This window comes from Pseudovirgaria hyperparasitica (genome assembly GCF_010093815.1).
Source record: "Pseudovirgaria hyperparasitica strain CBS 121739 unplaced genomic scaffold EJ05scaffold_9, whole genome shotgun sequence".
Taxonomy (NCBI): Eukaryota; Fungi; Ascomycota; class Dothideomycetes; order Acrospermales; family Acrospermaceae; genus Pseudovirgaria; species Pseudovirgaria hyperparasitica.
In genome coordinates, this window is record NW_022985557.1 from 305,146 (window position 1) to 330,307 (window position 25,162).

At 51.9% G+C, this 25,162-nt stretch overlaps 12 protein-coding genes across 12 annotated transcripts in view; 6 read left to right on the forward strand and 6 right to left on the reverse strand.

Annotated features, from left to right (window-relative positions):
• EJ05DRAFT_531998 (phosphate permease) overlaps positions 1-1,099 on the forward strand; it is a gene marked incomplete at its 3' end in the record, with an annotated part of 3,457 nt that extends 2,358 nt beyond the window's left edge. Inside the window, exon 6 of the mRNA XM_033749057.1 lies at positions 742-1,099. Coding sequence (XP_033599824.1) covers positions 742-1,099 — 358 coding nt within the window. The remainder of the gene's footprint in view (positions 1-741) is intronic.
• Positions 1,100-3,536: 2,437 nt separating this feature from the next.
• Positions 3,537-4,707, reverse strand: EJ05DRAFT_388142 (uncharacterized protein). Its single transcript, XM_033741298.1, has 3 exons — positions 4,460-4,707; positions 4,190-4,409; positions 3,537-4,133 (listed from the first exon to the last, which is right to left on the reverse strand). Exons 1-3 carry the CDS (start codon positions 4,649-4,651, stop codon positions 3,700-3,702), a joined length of 846 nt encoding a protein of 281 aa, XP_033599825.1. The 5' UTR covers positions 4,652-4,707; the 3' UTR covers positions 3,537-3,699.
• Positions 4,708-4,787: 80 nt separating this feature from the next.
• EJ05DRAFT_476644 (uncharacterized protein) lies at positions 4,788-6,157 on the forward strand. The gene is made up of 2 exons (XM_033744079.1): positions 4,788-5,005; positions 5,058-6,157. The coding sequence occupies exons 1-2, from the start codon at positions 4,911-4,913 to the stop codon at positions 6,112-6,114; spliced, it is 1,152 nt and encodes a 383-aa protein (XP_033599826.1). The 5' UTR covers positions 4,788-4,910; the 3' UTR covers positions 6,115-6,157.
• A 310-nt stretch (positions 6,158-6,467) lies between these two features.
• EJ05DRAFT_439650 (60S ribosomal protein L37) lies at positions 6,468-6,961 on the forward strand (the record flags this gene model as incomplete). Its single annotated transcript, XM_033741885.1, has 3 exons — positions 6,468-6,534; positions 6,643-6,714; positions 6,819-6,961. Coding segments are annotated over 3 exons (282 nt in total), but the record flags the coding sequence as incomplete, so codon positions are not given.
• Positions 6,962-7,805: 844 nt separating this feature from the next.
• Positions 7,806-9,693, reverse strand: EJ05DRAFT_532000 (MFS multidrug transporter; the record flags this gene model as incomplete). The annotated part of the gene is made up of 2 exons (XM_033749058.1): positions 7,806-9,440; positions 9,516-9,693. The coding sequence occupies 2 exons, from the start codon at positions 9,691-9,693 to the stop codon at positions 7,975-7,977; spliced, it is 1,644 nt and encodes a 547-aa protein (XP_033599828.1). The 3' UTR covers positions 7,806-7,974.
• Positions 9,694-10,531: 838 nt separating this feature from the next.
• Positions 10,532-11,732, forward strand: EJ05DRAFT_500916 (SCO1 protein; the record flags this gene model as incomplete). The annotated part of the gene is made up of 4 exons (XM_033747046.1): positions 10,532-10,789; positions 10,843-11,052; positions 11,172-11,490; positions 11,620-11,732. The coding sequence occupies 4 exons, from the start codon at positions 10,532-10,534 to the stop codon at positions 11,730-11,732; spliced, it is 900 nt and encodes a 299-aa protein (XP_033599829.1).
• Positions 11,733-12,868: 1,136 nt separating this feature from the next.
• On the reverse strand, positions 12,869-14,209 carry EJ05DRAFT_538595 (uncharacterized protein). Its single transcript, XM_033749465.1, has 6 exons — positions 14,076-14,209; positions 13,930-14,010; positions 13,644-13,767; positions 13,594-13,613; positions 13,481-13,503; positions 12,869-13,205 (listed from the first exon to the last, which is right to left on the reverse strand). Exons 1-6 carry the CDS (start codon positions 14,189-14,191, stop codon positions 12,964-12,966), a joined length of 606 nt encoding a protein of 201 aa, XP_033599830.1. The 5' UTR covers positions 14,192-14,209; the 3' UTR covers positions 12,869-12,963.
• A 495-nt stretch (positions 14,210-14,704) lies between these two features.
• On the forward strand, positions 14,705-17,099 carry EJ05DRAFT_440154 (oligopeptide transporter; the record flags this gene model as incomplete). Its single annotated transcript, XM_033741916.1, has 2 exons — positions 14,705-14,766; positions 14,837-17,099. 2 exons carry the CDS (start codon positions 14,705-14,707, stop codon positions 17,097-17,099), a joined length of 2,325 nt encoding a protein of 774 aa, XP_033599831.1.
• An 895-nt stretch (positions 17,100-17,994) lies between these two features.
• EJ05DRAFT_476648 (kinase domain-containing protein) lies at positions 17,995-19,495 on the reverse strand. Its single transcript, XM_033744080.1, has 2 exons — positions 19,075-19,495; positions 17,995-19,003 (listed from the first exon to the last, which is right to left on the reverse strand). The coding sequence occupies exons 1-2, from the start codon at positions 19,310-19,312 to the stop codon at positions 18,180-18,182; spliced, it is 1,062 nt and encodes a 353-aa protein (XP_033599832.1). The 5' UTR covers positions 19,313-19,495; the 3' UTR covers positions 17,995-18,179.
• A 127-nt stretch (positions 19,496-19,622) lies between these two features.
• Positions 19,623-20,543, reverse strand: EJ05DRAFT_476650 (uncharacterized protein). The gene has a single exon (XM_033744081.1). It carries the CDS (start codon positions 20,528-20,530, stop codon positions 19,721-19,723), a length of 810 nt encoding a protein of 269 aa, XP_033599833.1. The 5' UTR covers positions 20,531-20,543; the 3' UTR covers positions 19,623-19,720.
• Positions 20,544-21,379: 836 nt separating this feature from the next.
• On the forward strand, positions 21,380-22,640 carry EJ05DRAFT_388421 (uncharacterized protein). The gene has a single exon (XM_033741299.1). The coding sequence runs from the start codon at positions 21,672-21,674 to the stop codon at positions 22,344-22,346; it is 675 nt and encodes a 224-aa protein (XP_033599834.1). The 5' UTR covers positions 21,380-21,671; the 3' UTR covers positions 22,347-22,640.
• Positions 22,641-24,017: 1,377 nt separating this feature from the next.
• EJ05DRAFT_529093 (uncharacterized protein) lies at positions 24,018-24,552 on the reverse strand (the record flags this gene model as incomplete). Its single annotated transcript, XM_033748925.1, has 1 exon — positions 24,018-24,552. A coding segment is annotated over one exon (528 nt), but the record flags the coding sequence as incomplete, so codon positions are not given.
• Between the last annotated feature and the right edge of the window lie 610 nt (positions 24,553-25,162).

Sequence of the window (25,162 nt, forward strand, 5' to 3'; positions counted from 1 at the left end):
GAGAGGGAGGGAAATGGTGCGGAGGTGTATCAGTTGGCGTTTCGGGAGAGGTTTTGGATGGGTGGTGGTGGGTCGAGGGCCGGGGGTGGTTCTGGGAGGACGAGTGGAGGGAGTGAGAGGGGGCGGGGGAGGTTTTGGTAGGTTTGGGGGTGTGTTGATCTTGGGGTGAAGGGAGGGTGGAGGGGAGGGGTTTAATTAATGATAATAAAGCGATGCAGATTTAGCCTCGCGACTAATGATATGATAACACACATCACACACCTTCCGAGGAGGGTACTTAATACTCAGTATCATAATTATCTTAAGCAAGAGACGTTAGGATAAGACTTGAGATGACACCCAAGATAAAGACAAAGACTGAACATATACTATACTATAAACTACAAGCGACAAGCCATATCGAGAGGACTAGGAGCGTCTCACACAGTATTCGAACCTCATGTTCTGGCTGCTCTATATCTATGTTCGAGTCCGGAGTGGAAAAATGGCTAGCCATGCATTGCCAAAACAGGGGAGAGACACAACAGATATCAAAGCAGCACTCATCAAAGTCATGACTGATCATTACCAATACCTAACCCAAGTCTCCATACCCATTCCATCGAGAAATCGTCCCATCCCAGCGCTCTCCAAGTCCAGATCACAACTTGCCGCGACAACCTTCAAAGCTATTAGCCCACATCAACCCCCTCCCATTCCTGAACATTATCAATGAACAAACCCCCACTTATCCCATCACAGTCTCCCAACCCTTCTCACACATAACATCCAACCAAAAAACATCCCTAACCCCGGCGTCTCCCCTCCTCCACACCTCCCTACACGCCTCCAACATAACCCTCATCGGCTTCGCCGGCAATTTCTTGGCAAAAAGCTCAAACTTGCCCTCCACAAACAGCCGTGCCCGGGTGACGGCGACATCCGCACGGAAGGAGCCCTCATCGAAAAAGTCCAGCTCACACATACGTCGCAGCTCCGCGGCCGCGGTGAGCAGCAGAATCGGCTGGATGCAGATCGTGCCCGAATCGCTGGGGATGCGGCCGAGGAGCGAGAGAATGTGCAGGGCGAGGGAGTTGAGGAAGGCGGTAGCGTTGCGTGATGAAGACGAGTTCGCAAAGACGAATGTGTTCGTCCAAGACGGGACTGGGGCGCCGAGACGGGTGCGCAGGAGAGCTGGAAAGACGCGGTAGAGTTGTAGGAGGCCGGCGTAGCGGTATGCGTCCGCGACGGCGATGAAATGGGCCTTGTCGGTTCGCGGGTCGTGGATGTCGTTGATCTCAGATTCCGAGGGAATGGAGGCGGATAGCAGGGCTTCTTCGAGGTCAGATGCGACGGCGGCGGTCGTAGTCGTGCTGTAGGGATCGATATCGAGCAAAGGGTCGATGGGAAACTCCACGTAGGGATTGGAATGAGCGAGGATAGAGGAGTCCGAAGTGAAGGAGAAGTCCTCCAAAGGGTCGATGGAGAAGGAGTTGCTGTGGATTGCACTTTGGCGTTCGCGGCGGATGAGACGGCCCACTTCTGCAAAGAGCATCTGCACATGTGGTGCGATGCCTGTCCATGGATGAGGTGTGATCTTTCCGTCAGCACCCCTGAAGTCGGGCTGTGGTCGGTTTCCAGGTCGCGTCAGTGGTGCGTTAGAGGGCGTGACGAAGCCCATCAACATCTCCCAATAGATCAGGGACTCTTCATAGAACTGAGCGTCATGCGCTACCCCGTCCTCGACGGCGGGAGCGACCTCCAGTAGTTTGGGCATGATTAATTTGCGTGCCGCTTGGAGATAGTACTCGCCGAGATCGTTCGATTTATGCCAGGCTGTCGTGAGTCCGAGCAAAAGAATAGCCAACATAGTCCTACCACTGGCTGCAACGTTGTGCTTTGCCAACTCGAGTTCATGGTTCAGCATACTGTATGCCTTCTTCTGTAGCTCAACTCCCTTGGCCTCAAAGGAGGGACTGTGGTTGGCTAGCTGAGCAGCAGCCATGGATTGGATTGCATAATAAATCGACGGAGTAGTAGTCCAAACATCTTTGACCGCGTTGCGGAACGGATTTAGGTCTGAATCAAAAGAAGAATAGATATTGCAAACATTGAAGAAGTAATAGTTGACCAAATAAGAGCTATCGTCAATGTACCCAACAGACGGCAAAGACGACTCAAGTCGATAGAAAGCACGAAGAAGACTACGGGCTTGACTTTGTCGACACAAGTCCTGCTCACGCTGTCTTGTAAGTTCTGCAACCTCAGCTACTGCTTGAACTCCCAGAAAGTCGCCTGGCGAAAAGGACCGATCCTCGTCTGTGATGTACGAAAACTCGGCTATAGCTCCAGGTTGCGAGTCGAAGAACATGTCCACTCCTGTCATAGACGCATCATCTACACTAGGTGAAGAGAAATCCACAGCAGCTCCTGCTTCCGGTGTTATGATACCATCAACAGGGACCGAGTCATTCTGTCCGCCCTTAGTGCTTGCAACACTGGACTTTTGGCGCTTCGTTTTCTTTTCGTGTGACTTTCCCTCCCCCGACAAAGTGTCCGAATCCGGCGAAGGATAATGATCTGCTCCAGTGGTCGAAGCAGGTTCTTCGATACTAGGATTAACAGGGGTTGCGCCTATGGCGACGTTTTGAAATGCAACAAACTCCTGGGTAAGATCCAGTTCCTCAGGCTTGAAAACCTCATATTTAGTCGACCACTTCAAGCATTTCTTGTATCCTGGACATGGAACCTGTCGGTTGACACAGTTCTGACACGCCGGCTTCTCCTCGCCGCATTTGAGCTATCAGGGTATCAGAATTTGTAGCTAAGTTTTGGCCATGTCGATTTGAGCGCACCCTTTTGAGCTTGCAGCGCTGGCAGCCATTGCGAGACTTTGTCTTTTTCTGAGAATCACAGGAAGATTTCGAAATCCCTTGTCCCTGGCCTTTATTTGGCATATGGAGCAACGAATACAGTGGAGGACGTCAAATTCGACAAAGCCTTGGGATCATGAGGAGGAGCCCAACCATAAGTGGGGAAGATCATAAGAGAAGACTTAAGACGTGTTGGCTGCATCTATGGGATATTAAGCATGAATTTGCCATCTTGTGACGAACCAAGTGCCGTGCTTTTCCGTTGCGAGGTCGGACATATTGATAACAGCAGCGATCCGATTCGCCTGAGTAAGTCTGGTCTCCAGCCAACGTATTCAAAGGTGATTGTTGGAGATGACAATCGTGGCGGTTCGTGGTTCCCAGCCAAGTCGTGCGATTTATTGCTGCTGTGCAGTAGTTGTAGAGGGGACCGTTGCATTGCTTATCTGTTGTGGGGTAACAACAGTCCTTCCACCACTTCCACGACATCCGCCATTCCGCCTTAGGCAAAAAAGTCCGTAACCTCCTCACTAACTCACGATGCTGCCAAATCATACTGCTCGTTGCAGCCTCATCATCTGCAGCTTGGTATAAGAAGCGACGACAATCCAACGAACGCCTGCAAATCGTTGGTGGTAACAGTCATCTCATTCGTTTACGCAGCCGTAGTATCCGCCCATCCTACCGGCCCAACCCCCCAAACTCCGCAACATCTTGACTCTTGGTATCACTGATAAAGACCCTCGATGACGCCCCCCCTTCAACGCCACCAATACCCAAGACTTCAAACGCCGAACCTTAAGATAGCATGATAGACAAGAAGCACGAGATAAACTCGGCATCTGCTTCATGTACACCCTTCGATCTCCAGCATTTCCATGAGGCCCTTCTCTGCCGCGCGAAACCATCGTCCTTTCTCTTCAAGCTCGTCTCCCATACCCTTTTCGCCCTCTTCCCGCCTCCTCCTTGCCTCTTTCGCGGCTGATATGACTCCTTGCTTTTGTGTCTCAAGGGGTTGTAGCTCTCTCTCCAGCCGCTCTAGGTCGCGCGCTTTGCGCTGGACACTCGGTTCAAGAGCAGCCAGCTGCGCGTTGATTGATGCGAGTTCCGCTTCTCGTTGTGATAGTAGAGCCTGTGTTTCAGGAAGTGGAAGTGACAACTCTGGATTCGTTGGGTGCGGCGCTTGCGAGTCGCGGAGAGCTTCTATACTTTGCTCCAACGCGGCGATCTCGGTAGGGAGCATCTGTAGCTCAGCTGTCCTCAATTGGATCGAATCATATCCTGTTGCACCATTCGTCAGCGTCGAAACGTGAAATCAGCCTAGATATCATGCGTACGTTCACTCAAGAGACGCGCCTGCTTCTCAAGCTCTTCGATGAATGATGCTACCTCGAGCTTCTGAGACTTCAGGGACGATTTGGCCTCCGCGAGCTGAGCTTCTAACTCCACATTCTGTTGGTGTTCTATGAAGGGCGGATCGGAGTCTGTGATAGCTTGTAAGAACTTCTCCTTGGTCATTTGCTCCACGTAAGAGAAGCGTAGTTTCGAGAACAGCTCCTACGTCTTGTATTTAGATTCTGATTGCTTCAAGTCATTATCTACCGTACCTTGTAGTGTGTCAGGTCTGCTTCTAGGCTGGCTGGCGTGGGACTGTCTCTTGGGGTTTCAGAAACGCCAGAGTCGCGCTTTTCTGCTTCATCTGGGGCGCGGAGGGACTCATTAAGCTCGATTATCTTGAGTGTTTGTGCCTTTTGCAAGATCTGAAGCTTGCGCAGCGTATCATGGGCATTCTGCGACATAGTATGTTTGTATGGCACGTCGACGTGAATGCTGGTGATCTCTTTGCGAGTGTTTGTCAACAATAATAGTGGAGCCTACCGCTAAGGACGCGCCCGCACTAGCAAGCGCATTGACCCACGTCACTCCATGGATGCACATTCTTTCCCATTGCCCTGCATGGCTGGAGTGTTCGTGTCCTGTCTCATCAAGGATTTCGATCGCATGCACTTTTCTTAATGTCATGATTGGCCGACCCGGCTGTCGATTAGGAGGCAAAGGATGCCTGCGGATGAACTGGACGACGACACTGTTGCGAATTTACTGAAAGAAGACGCGAAGACTGCGGGCGCAAGTTTCGGCTTCCTCTCGAGCAGGTAGATACGCGTAACATAGATATAGGTGTTCTTATTGCTAATGCCATAGCAGGCCAAGCTCGCAAGCGCCCAAGCCTAACACGAGATTTCTCAGAAATATCATCCGCGAAACAAATACCCACAATGCGGCCTTGCTGGCAAGAGAGGCCGAGGAGTCTAGGGCCAGGTTGAAAAGGCTTCGTAAAGATCCACATCCAAGAATCAGCGGGCGTAAAATAGAGGACGTCGCATCACGCGACCACCAGTCTACCAAACGTAGGCGACACGAAAGTCCAGATGTGAAGGATGTTCGGTCCGACGCTCATAGACATGGAAGCAGTAGTCACAAGCGCAGCAGACGAGATGACAGGGAAGGAAATGACGGATTTAGAGGTCGCGATAGTCGTCGAGAGAGAAACGAGCCTTCGGACGACCGGCGAGGACATCGATCACAGCGCACCCATCGACGTGATCGTACAGATAAAACTGCTTCAGACAGACATAGAGATGAAAAGTACGCCTCTTCAAGTCACGATCACAACAAGTCTCGTCGAAGGAGGTCCCACAGCAAAGAACGCTCACGGACCCGGTCCCCTCGGCGCCGAAAACGACATCAGAGTCGAAGCCGAAGTCGGACACGTTCACAATCACCTAGTGCATCTCATCATCCCCGGATAAGCCGAAAGAAGGGACAGTTGCCAACGGAACCGGACTCCGACTCGGATCCACTAGAGGCCATCGTTGGCCCGATGCCAGTATCCGAACCTACTATAAAATCGAAGGGCCGCGGCGCTTACAAGAACTCCTCGGCAATGGATACTCATTTCTCAAAGAGCTACGATCCATCCGCTGACGTGCACATCAATTCTGATTTGGAGGACGACTGGGACATGGCTTTGGAAGCGCTACGCGATCGGCAAAGATGGCATCAACAGGGTGCTGAGCGCCTGCGATCTGCGGGTTTCACCGAAGACGAAATCAGGAAGTGGGAGAAGGGTGGTGAGAAGACCGAGGACGATGTACGGTGGGCCAAGAAGGGCGAAGGCAGAGAGTGGGACAGAGGGAAAGTTGTAGATGATGCAGGTGACATCAATGTTAAGGTTGAATGGGGTAGATTAAAAGGTACTTAGTGCTTGATTGGTCAAAGAATACTGGTCACGATAGAAAAAGACATTTAAAAATGCCTGGTCCTTGAGTATTAAATGCTGCATTTATCGAGAACTCCACGTGATCGCATCCGGTGATACTTCGGCATGGTCTTGGCATTGCCCACAAGCGAAAATTAGACGACACTATCCACAGAACTCACGAACTCGCCCACCGACCAATACTAACCTCTACCCAGCAAAGCAGAAAGGTATACAACCACATATACCGAATCAGTCAATCCGGTTGATAGCTAATTCTCGTGTAGTTCTCCGCCCAAGATGAGTACGTTCGATCGACTAGCCATTCGATGGATGATTGCGACTGACGGATTACCATAGCGAAGGGAACTTCAAGTTTTGGCAAGCGCCACAACAAGACACACACGCTCTGCAGACGTTGCGGTTAGTAATTTTTCATATGCAAAAGAGGAGGAGTCGACGTACATTGTTGGAGATATACACGCGAGATTGGATAGCCGAGACCAGTACTGACGGATTGACGCAACACAGGACGTCGCGCCCTCCACATCCAGAAGCACACCTGCGCCGCCTGCGGATACCCCAACGCCAGCATTCGCAAATGTACGTTCATACTCCCATCATGTCTTACTGGGTTTTCTACAAACGCTCGATACACCACACAACTAGACGCAACATGGAGAGGCTCTGTACTAACACACTTGCAGACAACTGGGGCGAGAAGGCTAAGCGCAGAAAGACCACCGGTACTGGCCGCATGCGACACATGAAGGACGTCCCCCGCCGCGCGAAGAACGGATTCCGCACCGGTGTTCCAAAGGGTGCCCGTGGCCCAACCACCTCGTCGTAAATGGGGAGCGGAGTAAAGCGTGGATGACAAAAAACAGAAGCGGCTTGGGGAGTTTGCATCGGATGGGCTGGCACAATATGGCCGATTGGCCCGGCATGACGTTGTTGTCTTTGGCATGAAATGGATCTCCATGTTGCTACATTATGCAAGTTCACTATTCAATGGGAACGTATCGAAGAAGTGTACTACTGGGACCTCTTGCGTGACGGTGGTGGATGTATCATGCTCAACGATATGTTTGACTGGGGGTGGATGGCCATACGTTTGCCAGCTGCGAAATGTTGATTGTTCAATGCACAGCGATGTGAGCTCTGGTACTCTGCTCCCGAAGTGTCTCAAGCCTGACCTCCATATTCTACACTCTGTCCCGGGACAAATCCACTCGAATAGCTATCTCAGTTTATCCCACACAATCTGGCTGACCCGTAGCGTCCAGGCCTGCGTACTTCTAACTTCAGCAGTCATCGCTCCCCGCGACATCAGCTCATCACCCGGCACTCTATCCTTTCGTCCCTCCCAAGTCCGCGATATGTTTCATCCCCTATATAATGAAGATAAAGATAAACATGTCCTAGCCCACTAGCTAGCCACCTAGCCAGGCACACGAACGAATCTGACAATCCCTACCACCACCACGAGCATCATCCCCGCGAAACTATGTTTTGTCATACATAGTGTTCTGATGCATGACAAGCGAATGCAACGCAACGCGACGAATCGCACGCGAAAAGGGCACGCTTGCCACTCATTCCTCCTCTATGGATGACTTGTGTCTGTCCGAGACTTAGTCGCTGTTTGTGCACTAGATATACGATGATTGTCGATGAAGAAAGTTTTCTTGAATGGGGTATATTAAGTGTATTTTGCTGCTGAAAAATTATGCACGCTCATGCCAACGCTAATGCTATACCAACAATCCCCCAAAAGCGCCACGAACAAATGCATCATCAAACTACGCCATCCAAACCAACTACCACACGTCCAAATCACTGCCGAGCATCACAAGACCCAGCCTACCCACCACCAGCCGCAAACTGACTCCGCTTCCGCAGCCTCTCGCCAAAAGTCCAGAGCATAAACGGCGCCGGAATCCCAATCGCAATGCCCACAAACGCAAGCACACTATTCCCCCACCCATAATCCAAGGCAGCATACATCGCAGGCGCAAACAGGGGAAACCCAAACCCAGCCAGCGAGCGCAGCACCGTCGCGGCGCCCACCGCACTGGCAGCATAGCGCGTGTAGCTATCAACGATATACGTCTGAATGCCCTGAAAGCAGATGATTGTGCCGGCGGCGAAGACGGCAGCACCGATGTTAGGCATGATCCAGTGGGTGCGGGCCTGTGCGCTCCAGCCGTACCAGAAGAGGCCGATGGGGACGAGGATGCTGCCGGGGACCATGATCGGGGTGCGGAACTCGGGGCGGCCTACGCCGTTGTTCTTGCGCTTGAGGCGGCGGTAGAGGGCGTCGTTGAGGGGGGCGGAGACCTGGGTGCCGAGGGTGAAGCCGAGGCCGAGGGAGATGTAGTTGAGGCCGCCGATGCCGATGGATTCGTGGTAGCGCTGCTCCCAGAGGGTGGGGAAGGTGGAGAGGACGAGGTACATGATGCCGTAGAGGAAGGCCATGTAGAGGGCGAGGACCTGGACGATGGGCTGGGTGCCCAGGAGGCGGGAGGGGCGAACGAGGGCGGTGGAGAGCTTCTTTGTGAATTTGAGGTCGCTGTCGTATTCGGTGTGGAGGGCCTGGTTGCCGGTTTCCTTGCGGAGGCGGGCGGCTTTGCGGGCGAGGAGGATGGGGGCGTAGGTTTCGCGGAGGAAGACGAGGCCGAAGAGCTGGATGACGGCGCAGGCCATGGTGGTGGCCCAGAATACCCAGCGCCATGTGGTGTTTTGCGTGATGAAGCCTCCGGCGATGGGCCCGATTGCTGGGCCTAATAGTGGTGCGAGAGAATAGATGCCGATTGCACGACCACGCTGGTCGGCTGTGAAGACGTCGGAGAGCAGGCCTCCACCGATGGCAAGGGGGGCGCTGCCTCCAAGACCGCTCATGAAGCGGAATGCAAGCATCTGGCCGGATGTCTGTGCAAATCCGCAGCCAAGATTCCAGCAAAGAAAGAACATGTTGGCGAGTTGAAGTACCGGGACACGGCCGTACATTTCGGAGAGAGGGCCGAGGATGAGCGGACCAACTGCATAGGCCAACACAAAGATGGAGAGCATGAGTTGGCCGATGACCTGGTCTGTGACATTGAGATCGCGCATCATGGTGCCGATTGCAGGTGCGACCATAGAAGAGGCGACTGGGGAGATGAATGTGAAGCACGACACGATGACAGTAGCCCCCCATTTGTTCCCCATAGTCCAGTTCTTTGGGTTTTCTGGATCATCAGGACCGTCCCAGGACACGAGATTGGGGTCTTTGATAGACCGCCGCGATCTCTCCTTCCTTAGCTCTTTTGGCGCTCGTTCGACGTCGACTTCGTCAGGAATACCATTTCTAATCTCCGGCACGACTTCATCGTCCTTTTCTTTGACTTCCCCATCGGCTTCACTCTCGGTAGAGTCATCATCTGAAGTCTCCTCGTGGTTGTGGTAGACTGAATGGTCATCGAAATGATGTAATGAATAGTTGCGGTGGAGATCTAAAGAGCCCCGTCGTGTTCGTCGTGAGTTGGACGATTTTGCTTTGTGCAGTTGCGGCAATTCTGGGCCTGGTACCTCTTCAGGCATGTTTGCAGAGTCAAGTGAAATCGAGGTCAGCCTTGGGAATGCTTATGCCCTCGTCAACGTCTTTGAAGGCGTCCATGGTAGGAGGGGTCCCGAGGTCTATATACAAAGGCGTAGTCCGGGGATATCGGAAACGCTGATACCGACAATGACGATTGTGTAGCTAAAGCCGCTACAGGGCTGATTGTAGAGAAATAAGTGCTAAACATGCAAAGCAATGTGGAGTACACACTACGAAATGCATGCACATGGAGGCTCGCTTGAACCGGTACCGGCAAGCCATTGTCATAAAACAATGCATTATTGGCTAGATGGTCGGAAGCCGGTGCCGGGTAGCCCATAAGGCATCCAGTTTGACCATCTTGCTCCTTTTTAGCCTACGTGCTAAGTACCGAGAGCAATATCGATACGCCGACGTCACATACAGAACAGGACTCCCAGCGCGGTGTTTGGATGTGGCATAATGGGCCCTGGGTCATTGGAAATATGTAGTCGTCATTATTCGAGAGACAGAACCACTGGAGAGACGTGGAAGCGGAGACTGTCCACGGATGTCATCCAAATAGTGTCGGAAATGTTCGAACTCACTGCGGATTATTGTACAGTTGTTTTATTGCTTGAAGTTGTCCCGCGAGTAAGTTCGGGAATGTTGATGTGTACGTCATGACCTGGGATCTGGAATGTCGATAGATCGGGATGATGATTATGCGTGTATGCCTGAGGCAAAGCGTACTACTGCGCGCACGGACATATGACAGAGCTTTGGCTTTTGAGCTTGAAATCGACCTTTGCGATGATGAATGGAACCGTATTGCACTTGACGCCAACAAACACGACCAAAATGTCGCAATCCGGTATGAGCTCATCGAGACTGCCGGCAACGTGTCTCCGAATGCTACGGGCGTCCTCCGATACTATCTGCAAGCCATCCACGCGAAATTTCACGTCCTGCCAATTCCGAAGACCAACACCGGTCGCCGCACAATTGCGCATCTCCAGAAATGCATTGCCATCCTCAGCGCACCATAGGCTTTTCTCCAGTACGATAAGACAACATGCGAAGACGGTCCAGCAAGTCAAGGCTCGGAATGAATCTGGAGTAGGTCGCACCGCAAGCATAGCATTCCAGGACGCCAGCTTACAGGTATCTAGCCCTTCTCGTGGAGAGCAGGCATACTCTTCTTTGCCACGGGCGCCGGCCTTATTGTATACTTCAAGTACGAGAAGGAACGCATGCAACGACAGCGGATAGCGGAGCAGAACAAAGGCATTGGGAAGCCGCTGGTGGGCGGAAAATTTGAATTGAAGGATAGTGAGGGCAACATATTCACGGAGGATGATCTCAAGGGCAAATATTCGCTGGTCAGTCGCGTTGACGTTTCTTTCAATCGAGGACTGCATGGACTCGGATGAAGCTAGTGGGAGCTGCAATTCGACATGGAGAAGCAGGTCCTAGGATATGTGACTGACAAGCGTCACAGATATATTTCGGATTCACGCACTGCCCGGATATCTGCCCAGATGAACTTGACAAGATGGCGCAGATGATTGACATTGTGAAGCAGAAGAAGGGCAACATCCTTAAAGCAGTCTTCATCAGTTGTGATCCTTGGCGCGACTCACCAGAAGTGGTCAAGAAGTATCTAGCAGAGTTTCACCCTGACATTGTTGGACTGACTGGGGACTACGACAACGTAAAGGCTGTGTGCAAGGCGTACAGGGTCTACTTCAGTACCCCGCCAGAGCTCAAGCCTGGACAGGACTATCTGGTGGACCACAGCATCTACTTCTATCTCATGGGTGAGTCAGGCCAAACGATTTCTACGGTTGATGCGATTCATTTTGCCACCACATATGACGTTACATGGACTCTTATCATCCAGGGTTGTGGGATGATCAGCAGCAAACATGACTGACGATGGCGTGTAGATCCGGAAGGCGACTTTGTAGAGGCGATCGGACGCGAGCGAACAGCGGAGCAAGGAGCAAAGGCAATCTGCGATTTTGCATCTGATTGGAAGGGCAAGATCAACAGAGAGTGAGGACCCTGGCCTTGGAAGCGGAAGATAAGACGAGGCACAGCGTTCTTTGCGCGCTTGACTTTCCACTCGACCGGTACCAGATTAATATCGAGACTGCGCGTCTCGGGAAAGGGCTGAGTGAGCCCAGTGGGACGGACGCACACGAGGCATATGAAGTGCTCTCCGCGGGAGGAGCGTGTACAATAGAATACAAGAAGCCATGTGTGATAAAATGTACAACACCTGTAAATAGCATCATCACAACGAGACGAGTAGTATGGGACACATGCATCACTATGCAAAACTTCGGCCAGACTCGAATGTTGATCAGCATGCACGATACTCAAACTGCGCGCACCGAACGAGCGCAAGGCTATCAACGGTGCGCCCAGACTGATGCCAACCTTTGGCAGAGCCTTGCCTCGTCTTGTCTCGTCTTGTCAGGGCACACAACAGCGGCATGAGTCGTTCATCGCGGCATCAAGCCTTCCCATTCTTCAGCCCAACAGCTCGCTCGCGACCCAGGGGAGGGGGGGAAACGAAAGAAGTCGGGGCTAGAACAACAAGTCGAGACATGGATAGAGAACACAGAACCGCGAATAAGCGCCATGCGAGATACAGAATACCTTTTTGTCGGGTAGTTATATGAGGCTGTTGGGTAATATCACTTTACTAACCTTCCAATTCTCAGGTCGAGTCGCGTGCCGCGTGACCTGTAAGTTAGAGTGACGGACTGGGTCTTGGCTTCAATAAGTAGCGAGTGTTGGATTGTGGGATGTGTGGATGTTGTGCAATAAGAATGAGAAGAAATGATTGATGGATAGCGACTACTGTGGAACGAACGAACGGATGGGATGAGATGAAGCAATTCATTTTGGCGGGGCGGCGGCGGCACCTATCAACAACGAGCTAACCAGGTAGGTTAGGTAGGTAGCGTTGGTTGGTATACCTCGGCCGGAGCAGCCGCTAGAGGTAAGGTGATAATGATATAGCGCGATACCGGAAGAGGAAGCTGGGTGTTTCGGAGGCGTTGTGCTCGCAGCCTTTTTTTCTATCAACCTCCCACAAACGAAACGAAACGAACGAACGATGATTGTCAGCAAGTGAATTATACGCCACCGGAGTGTTCGCGTTTGTTCTTGTCTGTCGGTTGAGCTGCGAGATGTTGCCTCTGCTTGCCTTGCGTTGTGGAGTTGATATGGCACAGTGAAGCAGTCTGTCTGTCTACTTAGCTACCTAACTACCTACCCAGCTACCTCAATCCCAGACACAGAACAACAGGGACATAAGAGTCTGTGCGACACCATGTGCGATAAGCCGGAGACGACGCTGCTGACCCGACGACGACGACGTCGCTTGCTGTGATACCTTTTCGTCCCCATTCCAGCCTCCTTCCAGCCATCCAGCCATTCGTCCAAGGGTCCTTTATCCAGATCCGACCATCCTCTCGACTCGCACTAAATTGGCCAAACAGAAGAAAAAAAGTGGAGGGCGCTACGATCGCGAGCAGAAGCTGCTAAGGCTGCTGTGCATGAACAGGGCTATAATGTCTGGGACGGAGCGGGCAGAGAGACAGACAGACTTATAGGTAGATGGATGGGTGGGCCGCTTGGTGGCCCCTGGCATGGAGCTGCAGATAACTAACAGAGCCGTTCGAGGGAAGGCCGGATGGCAGGGACAGGGCACGCGAGCTATGTTTGAGAGGTGGTGGGCGGGCCGAATACTCTTGCTTGGTGTCGTTTAGAAGAAGAAAAAGATGATGAGCGCACGGTGGACGCCGAGATCTGCCATGCTAATTACAGGGTCATAAGCGAACGACAATATCTACCGTCTGTTCCTCGGGAGTGTGGTTGTGGTATGGTATACACAACACACAACACACACGACACTACGCACGCTACACTGCACAGAGATGCCATTGCAGCAGCTCACCTGGTCTGTGGCGCTCGGTGCTTGGCTGGTCCAGGACTTGGCGGTATGTCTTGATGCAACATCACCAGCGCCGGCACCGACAAGCAAACAGAACCAAACATTTAGGTAGCGCATTGAGGCGTAGCTATTCCCATTCAAGCAGCAGGTTCCAACACGGCGCCTATCATGTCCTCACGATGGCGAAGGTCGTGATTATGATTGTACACAGAGACAGAGACAGAGACAGTTGTTATGATGCAGTCGGGACTGAGAGAGGTGGCGTGGATAGGCGCATACTACTACATACGGGATGAAGCCTCCCGCGTAACGTCGACAACGGCCATTCTTCTGCCACTTTTTCGTGTCGTGTGAAGGGTGAATACGAGGTCTAATAGCAGTAAGCATAAGGGAAGGGCGTTTTGGAGGCTGGACTAGTTCAGTGTAGTCACTCACCGTCGCCGTTCGTAATTAGTGGGTGTGGAGTCTTGCAGCGCTTCTCGAAGAAGGTTATCTCTGTGATGGAAGAAGAGGTGGTGCCGGCTGCAAACAATACGCTGCACGGGCTGCATGGGGCGCTTGATTGTGGCGTCTCAGAGGCCCGCAGAAGCCCCCCAATCACGCCCCATTTACGCCCCAGTACCCCCCCAAGATCAGCGACTCAGCGGCGTCTCACGCGGGCTAGAACACGCAAAAAACGGGCTATCGGCGGGTCATTAATGGGCGGTTAATGGGCAATTGGACCACCCCCCCCCCCTTCCCCCTCCCTTGTTAGTCTCCCGTGCCCTGTCTTGTCTTGTCATGTCTTGTATCTGTATTATCTGCAATGTGGTCCGTGCCCATCCATCCACCCATCCCGGACATCCTTCACGATAGAGGCAACTCGACTTGCTCCAATTCACTGTTGCTAGCTAATATCTTTCAATCATACTATCTCTCTCTGCGTCTGCCGAGGCCGATCCCACCTTTTCGCTCGCTATATATATTATACCCTCCACTCCCCCACCACCACCACTCGCAATGCCTGCTGTTCCTCTGTCTGGATAGCTCCGCACTCGACACAGGTACCGGCCAATATACACACCATGAGTACCACCGAGGTGCTCGACAGGCCTCTGGCCCCAATGGGCTTCATTGACCCTGCTGTGTATGTCTCGCCTCCTCTTTGCACACTTCTCGCTGTCCTCCAAAATACCACAAGCTAACAATGGCTACAGCTCGCCCATGAAGGAAAAGGACGACGTCTTCAACCACCCCGCCCAGACCTCCAATGAAAAGGAAATCGAGTCAAAGGAGATCGACTCTGTCGCCGAGAAAGAGGTCGACGAAGACCTCGACGCGGACAAGGAGGCTGATGGCAATGCCAGCTTCATGCAAGATCCCTTCCGTCCCTTCGATAACCTCCCGCCGGAGCAGCACCGCGTCCTGACCATCAGAGCCGTCTTTGTTGGTCTCTGCTGTGGTGCGCTCGTCAACGCTTCGAATGTCTACCTTGGTCTGAAGACTGGCTGGACATTTACTGCGAACCTGTTTGGTGCCATTGTCGGTTTCGCCGTCATCAAGTTCTTCTCCCGCACCTTCGCTGAGAACTTCCCCATACTTGGTGGAAACTTTGGTCCGCGTGAGAACAACATTGTCCAGACTGCTGCCATGGCTTCTGGTGGTCTCTCCAACGTCTTCGTCTCCGCTCTTCCTGCTCTCTACCAGCTGAATCTCATGGGCGACAACCCCAAGGCCGACTACTGGAAGATTGTCTCTCTGACTGCCGTCGGTGGCTACTTTGGTTTCTTCTTCGCCACCCCTCTCCGTAAATTCTTCGTCATCTACGTTGCTCGTGAGCTTCGTCTCATCTTCCCTACTGCTTCGGCTACTGCCATGACTATTCGCTCCATGCACGAGGCTGTTACCGGCGAGGCTATCGCGAAGCTGAAGATGAGGGCGCTCTCTGCTGCCTTTTCGGCTGCGCTGGTGCTCCGTGTCGTTTCCCAGTACGCTATTGGTATCCTGTGGGACTGGCACGTCTTCACCTGGTTCTTCATCTGGGGCAACTACAACAACAGCGCCCTTGCTGCCGAGAACTGGGGCTGGATCATCGAGTTCACTCCGGCCTTTATCGGTTCCGGCATGCTTGTCGGTCTCAACGTGTCCATCTCCTTCTTCATGGGTTCTGTCATCGCCTGGGGCATCATCGGTCCCTCACTCGTCGCCCAGGGCATGGCCTTTGGTCGCCCGGCTGCGAGCGTCGAGGATGGCTATGGTCCGGAGTGGTCTGGCTACATCTCCTACGCCTCTCTCAGCAAGGCCTTTTCCAACAAGGACACCCCGTCACCCCGCTACTGGCTTCTGTGGCCCGGTGTTCTTCTCATGATTGCCGTGTCTTTTACCGAGCTGTTCCTGCAGTACAAGATCATCTTCTTTGCCTTCCGCGCCGTCTTCCGTGGGACCTGCCAGGGTATCTCTGCCGCAGGCCATGCTCTGGGCAAGAAAATGCCGTGGTTCGAGAAGCGTGCTGAGCAGGAAGTGAATGATTTGGTCGAGGACCCTGCCCCGGTCGAGGAGCAAGTCAAGTGGTGGATGTGGTCCCCCGGTCTCATCCTGTCCATCATCTGCATTTGCGTCGTGCTCGGTGTGGAATTCGACATGCCCATCGGCATGTCGCTCCTCTCCGTCGTGCTCACCTTCTTCTTCTCCTTCCTCGCCATCCAGTGCACTGGTGTCACCGACATTACGCCGCTCACTGCTGCCTCCAAGGCCTCGCAGATTGTGCTCGGTGGCGCTACCAAGGGTGAGGGATGGGAACAGGCGCACGCCCAGAAGCTCAACTTGCTTGGTGGTGCGATTGCCAACATGGGTGCCAACCAGTCCACGGACTTGGTGTGCGACTTCCGGACTGGCTTCTTGCTCCGTACACCGCCCAACCAGCAATGGATCGCGCAGGGGGTTGGTACAGTTGTCGCCATCTTCCTCGCCCCGGCCATGTTCGTGCTCTTTGCCTCCGCTTACCCATGCATCCTCAACACCGAGATTGAGATCTGCCCCTTCTCCGTGCCGTCCGTCGCTGCGTGGCGCGCCACCGCCGTCGCCGTCACCGACCCGACCTTCCCGATCCCCAAGAGCTCCGGCATCTTCGCCATTGTGTTTGCCATCTTCGGCTCCGCCATGGTCTTTGTGCGCCACTTCCTGTGGGTCGGCAAGTGGGAGTGGATGCGCGCATACCACCCCAACATGATGTGCATTGGTCTCGCCTTTGTGCTGCCGCAGACCTACTACGGCACCGCCATGTGTCTCGGCGCCATCCCGTCCTACTACTGGGCCAAGAAGAACCCCAAGAGCTTTGACATTTACGGCTATGCCATTGCGGCCGGTCTGATTGCGGGCGAGGGTATCGGCGGCGTCATCAACGCGCTCTTCCAGGTCGTGGGTATCGCCGGTCCCGATCCATACGGCACCCAGATCGCCTGCCCGGCGCGGATCTGCTAATAGATGTGGTTGGAGTTGTGTGTGTGTGCATGTTTGTTTACGGACAGACGATTATAATGTGTTGTTATGCTTGAGAGATACCATTACGAAATTATTGATTAATGCTTCTTTCACTGTACTTGTTGCAGTGCTTGTGCTTTGCTTGTTTCGTGACTGTGATTGTGGGTGTAGGGTGGATGTAAGATGAAGACGTAAGATGATGTCCTGTTAACCTTTCTTGACTAATCCATGGATTAACAAGAGGAGTTGGGCGCCTTAACCTCGTCTCACTAATCCGTACATGGATGGATCCATCCATGGATCGACACCGTGCGGCGCGCGTCTGGTGGTGCCTAAGAAAGAAAGAAAGAAAGTCGTCAAAAGCCCGGGACTTGGGGGGTTTTTCTTTATAAAAAAAATTGGAAATAGCAACAGCGGACGTGTGAATCCTCCACCAGTGTTGTATAGAACTGCCGATGGATTCATGAATGTGGAAGATGGGAACAGCGCTATCGGAACACACATCCATGAATCTTACTACTGCTTGACAGCTTCACCGGCTGAAACGTGTTGGTTACTGGATGGATGGATGGATGGATGGATACGTTGGCACTTTGAGCGGCAAGGGGAGTGACCAACCAGCCCGTTGGTGTTTTCTGTTGATCTTTGGTGTTTGGGTGGTGTGGCAAGTGGACGGCGCTCTCCGAGAAAGACAAGACAAGACACAACAAACATAGCCGATACATTGAATTGAGCGATTTCACACCCCTTTTCTCCGGAAACGTCACTGTTCACTCTTCGCCTGGATGTTCATGCCAAAACCCCCCCCAAAAAAACAATTTGGACTTTTCCGCTAAATTAATTACCACGTAGGAGAACGGCTTGTGCTCGATCCTGCCTGCCCCCCCCCCCCCCCCTTTCAAATGAAGGTGCCTCACAGCCTTGCCCGGAGGCCCAGAGCTGGTCATACATGGGGCTCAGGGGTTGTGTCTTCCGGCTTTTGCTTTTTGGCGCGGCTGGTACTGAGTGTTTGCTTTCGTGTTTCGCGGGCGAAGACTGCCTGCCTTTGGACGGTATTCCGTGTAAGGGATGCTCCGTCATCTAGGCAGTATATCTGTACCACGCCAACGCAAGTCCAAGCTGCTCGGGGTCGTTGGTGGCAAGCAGGTCGAGTAGCCCCCGCCTGTCCAAATCCTCGCATATCGCCTTATTTCTCAGAAATGCCCCGGTCGGAGCAGGGCCGCAACAAGGCATGTCCCGGCCGGGTTCGACAATCTGCTGTTGGGCGCCATTTACCATTTCCTGGGCGATGATTGCGTCGGATTTGTTGCAACCCAGCAGCAGCAGTGCTGTTGTGGCAGTTGCCAAGTCCGCGATTGTGGGATATTGGTTGTGCCAGCATCTGTCGATGATGGCGTCGATGGACGGATCGTCACCGGCCAGGTCAGGGAGCTGCATGTGCTGCAGTAGATCGACTATCCTCGGTCCGCGCTCCCGATGGTCGTCGGTCAGCGTCTGATCCCCATAGACCTCGAAGCCGTAATTAATCAGATAGTATATCGAACCGAGGGCGAATTGCTCCGTTCGCGGGCCGAGACAGCCGGAAGTTCCGCATGCTCCATGTTCGGCCTCGCTGCTGTTGAGTATCCTGCCGTATGGTGGCGTGCAAGCCTCGAAGTCTGCTCCGATTTCTGCCGTGCAATCAAAGTCGGAGAGCTTCAGCCGGTCGCGATCAAGGAGGATGTTCTCCGGTCGAAGATCGCCGTGCGCGAGATGGAGCGATTCAAGGAATGCAACGGCCTGGGTGAGATCTTGCATCCACTGCTTTCGAAGGCTCAGGGGCTCTAGCTTCTTGACGCCTGTTACCACCACATTTCGATGGTCCCAGATCTGGCTATATTGTAGTCTGGAGTGTAGGGAAATATCTGGTGAGGTACTACTAGTCAGTAAAAGCCCCACCACCATGGATTTAAATATGTTGCGGAAGGGGCCGCACCCCGCATGTATTCGAGGAATATGCCGTTATCCGCCCTGTGGAAACATTGTACCACCGAAGCACACGGAGCGGAACGGGAGAAGAGATCATATATTCCGAGCTCTTTTCTAAACTGCTCTCTCTCAAAATCTCCTGATTTGGGGACCTTGACCACAATCTGAGGATGAACCTCGTACACATAGGAGATGGCGCCTTTCCAGATCCAGTGTACGTCTGGGAACTTGTCTTGGAGGCCCATTTCCGGGACAGGCTCTTATGTGAAGCAGGTATGGTTGGTAGTGTTTGGATTGTAGAGGTAGAGTAATGGTAATATGTAAGTTGGGAAGAGGCCGCGTATATCAGGGCAGGTCCATCGGGGCTTAACAGATGCCTGCATTAGGCTACAAAGATACCGTCACGTGCATCTAGCATATGGTGGTGTGTAACGTTGACTACTATATACACTAGCCTCGAATGTCCTTGGACAGGTCACTGGTGCTCCGTAGTGAAGGCGGTACAGATCTATTGGGTAATTAATTAATTAGGGGCCGTTAGAGTCAAGTCAGGCCTTGTGAGGCGCTCGGGTTCGAAAAGGATGTTTAAGGTACGGCTAGCACGTTTTGGTCAAGCAGACTTCAGCCACATCTAAATGAAGAGATGTTCTACTTCAACGTTCGGTACACTTCGCCTTCTCCACCTTCATCCACGCCATTATCTTATCTAGTGCCGAAAGATCATGCTCTTTCCTAGATATATCAAAGTCATCATCTATCCAGCCGGGTGTCCCAGCTGATAGAAGGGATCCACCAAATTCTTTGCACGATCCCCAATCGATGAGGATTGGATCATCATTACTGTCGAGTGCAATGTTGGAAGGATTGAGGTCATTGTGAGCGAGGCCAAGGGCATGGATATGCTTGATAGCATCTTGACATTTGCGTTCAAATCGATCAAGATCGAGTCCCGACGCGTCGTCGTGGAATCGATGATCCAGGATCTTTTGGTATCGGGTAAGAGCGATGCCAGTTATGTATCCCCTTTTGACCACGCAGCCGTGGTAAGGCACAATATTAGGATGCGGATGTTGAGCCAGGAATTCCAACACCTGAACCTCTTCCCGAAACATCTGCGGAACGATGCTTCCACCAAATTCCCTTAGCAAACAATGTATCTGTGGACGCTTCAGGAACAGCTTGGTGATATCAGCATGTTGGGGTAGTAGAGTGACACCTTGGTCCATCTTAGGGAACGCATCGTGATCAGGAACTTCTCGCAGATTCTTCCGAAGGTCTGCGTCGGTCAGATCGAATTTCCGTATTTCCAAGGCCTCGCCGGCCCATGCTCGCTCATTGGTATCAATATAGGTGAAGAGCGTACGTTTAAACAAACCGCTATCAACCGCAAACGCTTCGAATAGATTGACTTTACGCTTCGTCAAGGTCTTGCGTGGATCTTCGGGGGCATCTGCGGACATCATAGCTACATTACACCTCTGAGATAAATATGGCAATCATAGCACACATATCGAGTTGCTAAGTGAACTGTTCCGAGAATTAGCCGATCTGATCCATCCTATCCCGGCCTAGTTTATCAACACCAAAGCAATCCTACTACACTAATTCACGGCTCGTCATGACTCTTTCATCATTATCTATATTCAGACTTACACGTTTCTCTCCGCACATTTACAATCGTCACTCCGATCTTCCTCCGCTCTCGAGGCCATGAATTGTGCAGACACATGGCTGGCCAACGTCTGCGCTGCTAGGGGTGACATAGAGCCGCCGCCCAACCCCACAATCCCTGCTGAGTATCTGCGAAGACCACGCAGACAGCCTGCATCTGCTACCTACCTTATCTCCTCGCCCTCCTTCACGCACTCATCACTCGCTCCACGGAAACGAGTACTCGCCGCGCTCTTCGAAATCGATTATGCGAACCAAAAGCGACGACGAGCGCTCAGCGTGCCAGGGCGCAAAATGTCACGGAGCTCACAGTCGCCAACAAGAAAGTCGAGCAGGCAGGCCTGTATAGCACGCGAGGCACGGACTTCAAATACAGAGGCTCTATCAATGGAGCATGATATCCTTGCGATGCAGCGTGTCGTGGTTCCCAATGCGACACCGCGGCGGACTCTTCGGAAGCGCGCAGTACCTCCATCGCTGTCAGCCTTGGACTTACATACAAGACCGGGACCGGTCTTGACACCTAGTACATCAAAGGATCAAGAGCATGAGAATGCTGAAAACGTTGAGGCTCAATCAGCCTATGAATCAACCACTTCCAAACGATCGCCTAGTCCAACTCGACGCATGGTTGATCTTCAAATCGCTAAGAAGCCTGTAATCCCCAGATCAGCAACATCCAGCACAGACGTTCCACATGACGTGAGAGGACTCTATAAGACAATTCAAGCGCTGGCTCGGCGGTCGAAAGGCGTCATTCCACTGGGTATCGAGGCACGATTACTGGATACATTTTCCGGGGTCTTTTAGCTAATAATCTACCAGTCTGAAATAGAACAGGATACTTGCGGTGACCTTGACGACCTAGAGGATTACGTTGCAAATACAGCAAGTGAAAAAACCTACGAACAATTAAAGGACGAATTCAAAGCCATGCGAGAGATTCGGAACGAGACTTCAGCGTGCAAATTGAAGCATCTACACGAGCCGAGCTGGAACGAACTTGTGCATGGCCCGATGCTGAAGCAAGCCGCCCTTGGCCATGCTGGCTTTTCGTGTTACAATATCACCACCGCGCGAGTAATCAAAGAGCTTGTGCCAGGTAACGAATATGGGGAGCTTCTGAGAGGTAAGATGATCGACTATGCTGTCACCCTCGGCCCTCCGCTTGTTTCAATGGCACATGTCATCAGTCGCCTCGCTGCTTCTTCGCCGAAGCTCAAGCGCACCATTAACCCGTCTGATTACTCACCTCTCTGCTATGAACCTGTCGTTCTTAGCATTGAAACAAAGTCCCCCGGTGGCGGTAATGAGGACGGCGAAGTCCACCTTTCCCTCTGGGCAATGGCCTACTTCAACCGCCTGCGGCAGCTCATACAGGATCCTGTGGCTATAACGCTCCCTCTCTTGTTGGTCACCGACGCCCGCTGGAAGTTGTATTTTGCTAGTGATTTGAGGGACGAGATTCGTCTCATTGATGCTGTAGATATTGGCACTACAGCTGATATCATTGGGTGTTATACCATCTTAGAGGTACTGAGAGTTATTTTCAGGTGGGTCGAGGAGACATTTGCACCCTGGTTTTCGAATGGCTTAGAGCCTGAATGAATAATGTCTTACTGCAGCATAGCATATGGAGTTGGGATATGAATTTTGTTCACTTCTGCATTCAGCGAACAATTAGGAACATGGTAAGTTCAGCTAGCGATTGTGATCGCTTCGAATCTCATGATCGTTGGTCGGGAAGTATCTAGTAATAGAAAAAGTCTTTAAAGGTAATTCTAGATAAGAATATCGTTTGATAGATGAAGAATACCGCCCAAAGGTAGAAGAAAGGAAGGTCTACTATATTTTATTATAACTATATAATTAGAGAGAGCTTAGAATAGTATTTAATTTAAGTTCTAATTACTTTTAAATCTCTACTCTATATTACTTATTATCTTTTTAGTATTTAGTAAAAGCTTATAATCTAATTTGATAAAGATATAGTTTAGAATAATAAGATACTTAGAGTAATAAAGATATTTTAGATAAAGATATTACTTTAGAGAAGAAGCTTCTATTAGTATAGATAGAGTAAATAGAATAGATAGAGTAGATAAGTATTATCTCTATTACATAGATCTTATTTAATACTAGGCCTATATATATAAGTAGTAGTTAGACTAGTTAGATATATTAATCAACTTTATCATATCAAATTTACCGAAGTTCCTTCTTATTAGATATGTCGGGCGCCTTTGGACAGTGTAAACCATGAAAGACTAACACTACCTTGCCATACATCCCATTCATATATCACTCGTGCATCGCATCGGTCCAGCACTCATTAAGCCCACTCATCTCTAGCCTCTGTAACAAGTATGTATAATCCATGTAACAACGCGTCGCAGACCGTCACACTCCTCTTCCTTCTCCGTGCGTGCCAATTTTTTTTTATAGCGATGATCGCTTCCCTTGCTTCCTTCATCTATAAATTCTCTTTCCTTCCAACGCCGCCGCACGCCACACGCCGCACGCCACCTCCCTTGCATCTACCTCCCACCCGCACCTTACTACTACTACCTACCTACCTACATGGATAACCCCTCCCACCAGAACTTATAATAAGTCTTATTCCAGACACACACTACGCGGGTAGTACTGCATGTATGTATCGCCGCACGGGCACGGGCGTCTGTGTCGCCGCAGCGCTATTTTCAGATCTGGAATGGACAGGCATATACCCAGCGGGGTTTGCTGCGTAAGGTGGGTGGGTAGATACTGGAATGCGGCTTTGTGCTGGAGTTAGTGTATGGTTGTACCCGGGGGAGGAGGAGGAGGAGGCTGTGGTAGGGTGGCGCTTGGAGGGTGTGTGCTTGGATTATTGTGGTGGTATGTGTGTGAGTGTGGATGTGAGTGTGAGTGTTTCCGCGGATTGGATGGCGAGGACTTAGGCGCGGTGGTGGAGGAGAAATGAGGCTGTGGTGGGTGTATGATCTGGACTGCTGGGATGGTGCGAGTTCGGATATAGACGTTTTGGGTACTGGAATGGGCTGTTCAGCTGGGGTTGTTTTGGTTTTGAAGGGGTATGGGGTGGGATATATAAAGGGGTAAGAGGGTGCGCTTGTTTGTGGATGGACACAATTACAGACGCATACGCATACGAAGACGCATACGCGGACACATACGCATATCAATATATAAAACGCTCGATCGGACTCTCTGAAGACGCCATCTATCGTCCTTCGATACTCAATCAACACTGAATCAACATCAACACCAAACCAACACCAAACCAACATCAACCCACCACCAACCCAAAATGCACTCCCTCCTCCCCACAACCCTCCTCACCCTCCTCCTCCCCCTCTCCCACGCCACCACCCTCTCCATCCAAAACAACTGCCCCCACAAAATCGCCCTCCGCCCCGACTCCCCCGCCTCCCAATCCTCCCCCGCCGACCCCATCCCCATCGAGACCAATGCCAACACCACCCTCACCCTCGACGACGCCCACCCCGGCAACGTCATCAAATTCACCAGCTCCACCTCCGACCCCAACAACTTCAACTTCAACCACCCCATCAACTTCGACTACACCGTCGCCGAAGGCATCATCTACTACGACGTCAGCGACGTGGCCACGAACACGCAGTTTCCGCAGTTCAGGCTCGCGGCGGCGGATAAGTGGCCCGGTCGGCCGGGGTCGTGTCCCGGGGTCGTGTGTCCGGATCCGTGTAATGGGGCGGCTGGGTGTTCGGAGTCGGTGTGTAGGGCGGTGAAGGCGTGTGAGGTGGAGGGGATGGAGTTGGAGATTACTGCTTGTTAGGGGGTTTGAATGGGGATTGGGGGGAGGGGTAAAAGGGGGGGGGGGTTGTTTGGCGATTATGACGATTGTGCTTTTGGAACTGGATGGCACGCTCGTTTTACTTTGCATGGTCGTGTTTCTGGTGGTGCTGTTTGCGATGGGGGTTTGTCTTATGCATATCTTCTTGTCTTTGGGGCATAGGTAGTTGGTCAATCTAGTTGTGCTTTGATTGCGTTACGTCAGCTTGCTTGGTATCTGAGAAATCGAGTATTCGTCAGAGCGAGAATAGGACAGCTAAACATAACAGACATGGAGTAACACGCTTGGCTCAAGATGCATGATCTGGTTTATCTAACACTCAGAGTGCGTCAGCGCTAGGAACGCGAGAGGAAAATAGATAAACACACGTGAAAGGAGCCGCAGAATGCTTGACATGCAGCAGTGCGTCCAAGAACTAGGATATTCCAGAATTCTGCTCACTATGATATATATATATATATGATGAAATCAAGAGTCTGACAACTTTCAACAGGTCATAACGCTCGATAAGTCACATAAGAGCAAAACAAGCACCAAATTCTAAAGCCCAGAGTGCGCTATCGGGGAACTTGATGATAGCCATACAAGAGAT

Bases quoted from the DNA above. Each gene is read 5' to 3' on its own strand.
- EJ05DRAFT_476644 (XM_033744079.1), top strand. From the start codon at position 4,911: ATGCCTGCGGATGAACTGGACGACGACACTGTTGCGAATTTACTGAAA. The intron at 5,006-5,057 runs GTAGATACGCGT...ATGCCATAGCAG, and splicing joins TTCGGCTTCCTCTCGAGCAG to GCCAAGCTCGCAAGCGCCCA.
- EJ05DRAFT_476648 (XM_033744080.1), bottom strand. From the start codon at position 19,312: ATGGGCCTCCAAGACAAGTTCCCAGACGTACACTGGATCTGGAAAGGC. The intron at 19,004-19,074 runs GTGCGGCCCCTT...GTACCTCACCAG, and splicing joins ATTCCTCGAATACATGCGGG to ATATTTCCCTACACTCCAGA.
- EJ05DRAFT_388421 (XM_033741299.1), top strand. From the start codon at position 21,672: ATGCGAGAGATTCGGAACGAGACTTCAGCGTGCAAATTGAAGCATCTA.
- EJ05DRAFT_388142 (XM_033741298.1), bottom strand. From the start codon at position 4,651: ATGTCGCAGAATGCCCATGATACGCTGCGCAAGCTTCAGATCTTGCAA. The intron at 4,410-4,459 runs GTACGGTAGATA...TACAAGACGTAG, and splicing joins CAGACCTGACACACTACAAG to GAGCTGTTCTCGAAACTACG. The intron at 4,134-4,189 runs GTACGCATGATA...ATGGTGCAACAG, and splicing joins GGCGCGTCTCTTGAGTGAAC to GATATGATTCGATCCAATTG.
- EJ05DRAFT_476650 (XM_033744081.1), bottom strand. From the start codon at position 20,530: ATGATGTCCGCAGATGCCCCCGAAGATCCACGCAAGACCTTGACGAAG.
- EJ05DRAFT_538595 (XM_033749465.1), bottom strand. From the start codon at position 14,191: ATGCAGCCCGTGCAGCGTATTGTTTGCAGCCGGCACCACCTCTTCTTC. The intron at 13,768-13,929 runs GTATGTAGTAGT...GAATGGGAATAG, and splicing joins TACGCGGGAGGCTTCATCCC to CTACGCCTCAATGCGCTACC. The intron at 13,504-13,593 runs GTGTGTTGTGTG...CCCTGTAATTAG, and splicing joins TGTAGCGTGCGTAGTGTCGT to CATGGCAGATCTCGGCGTCC.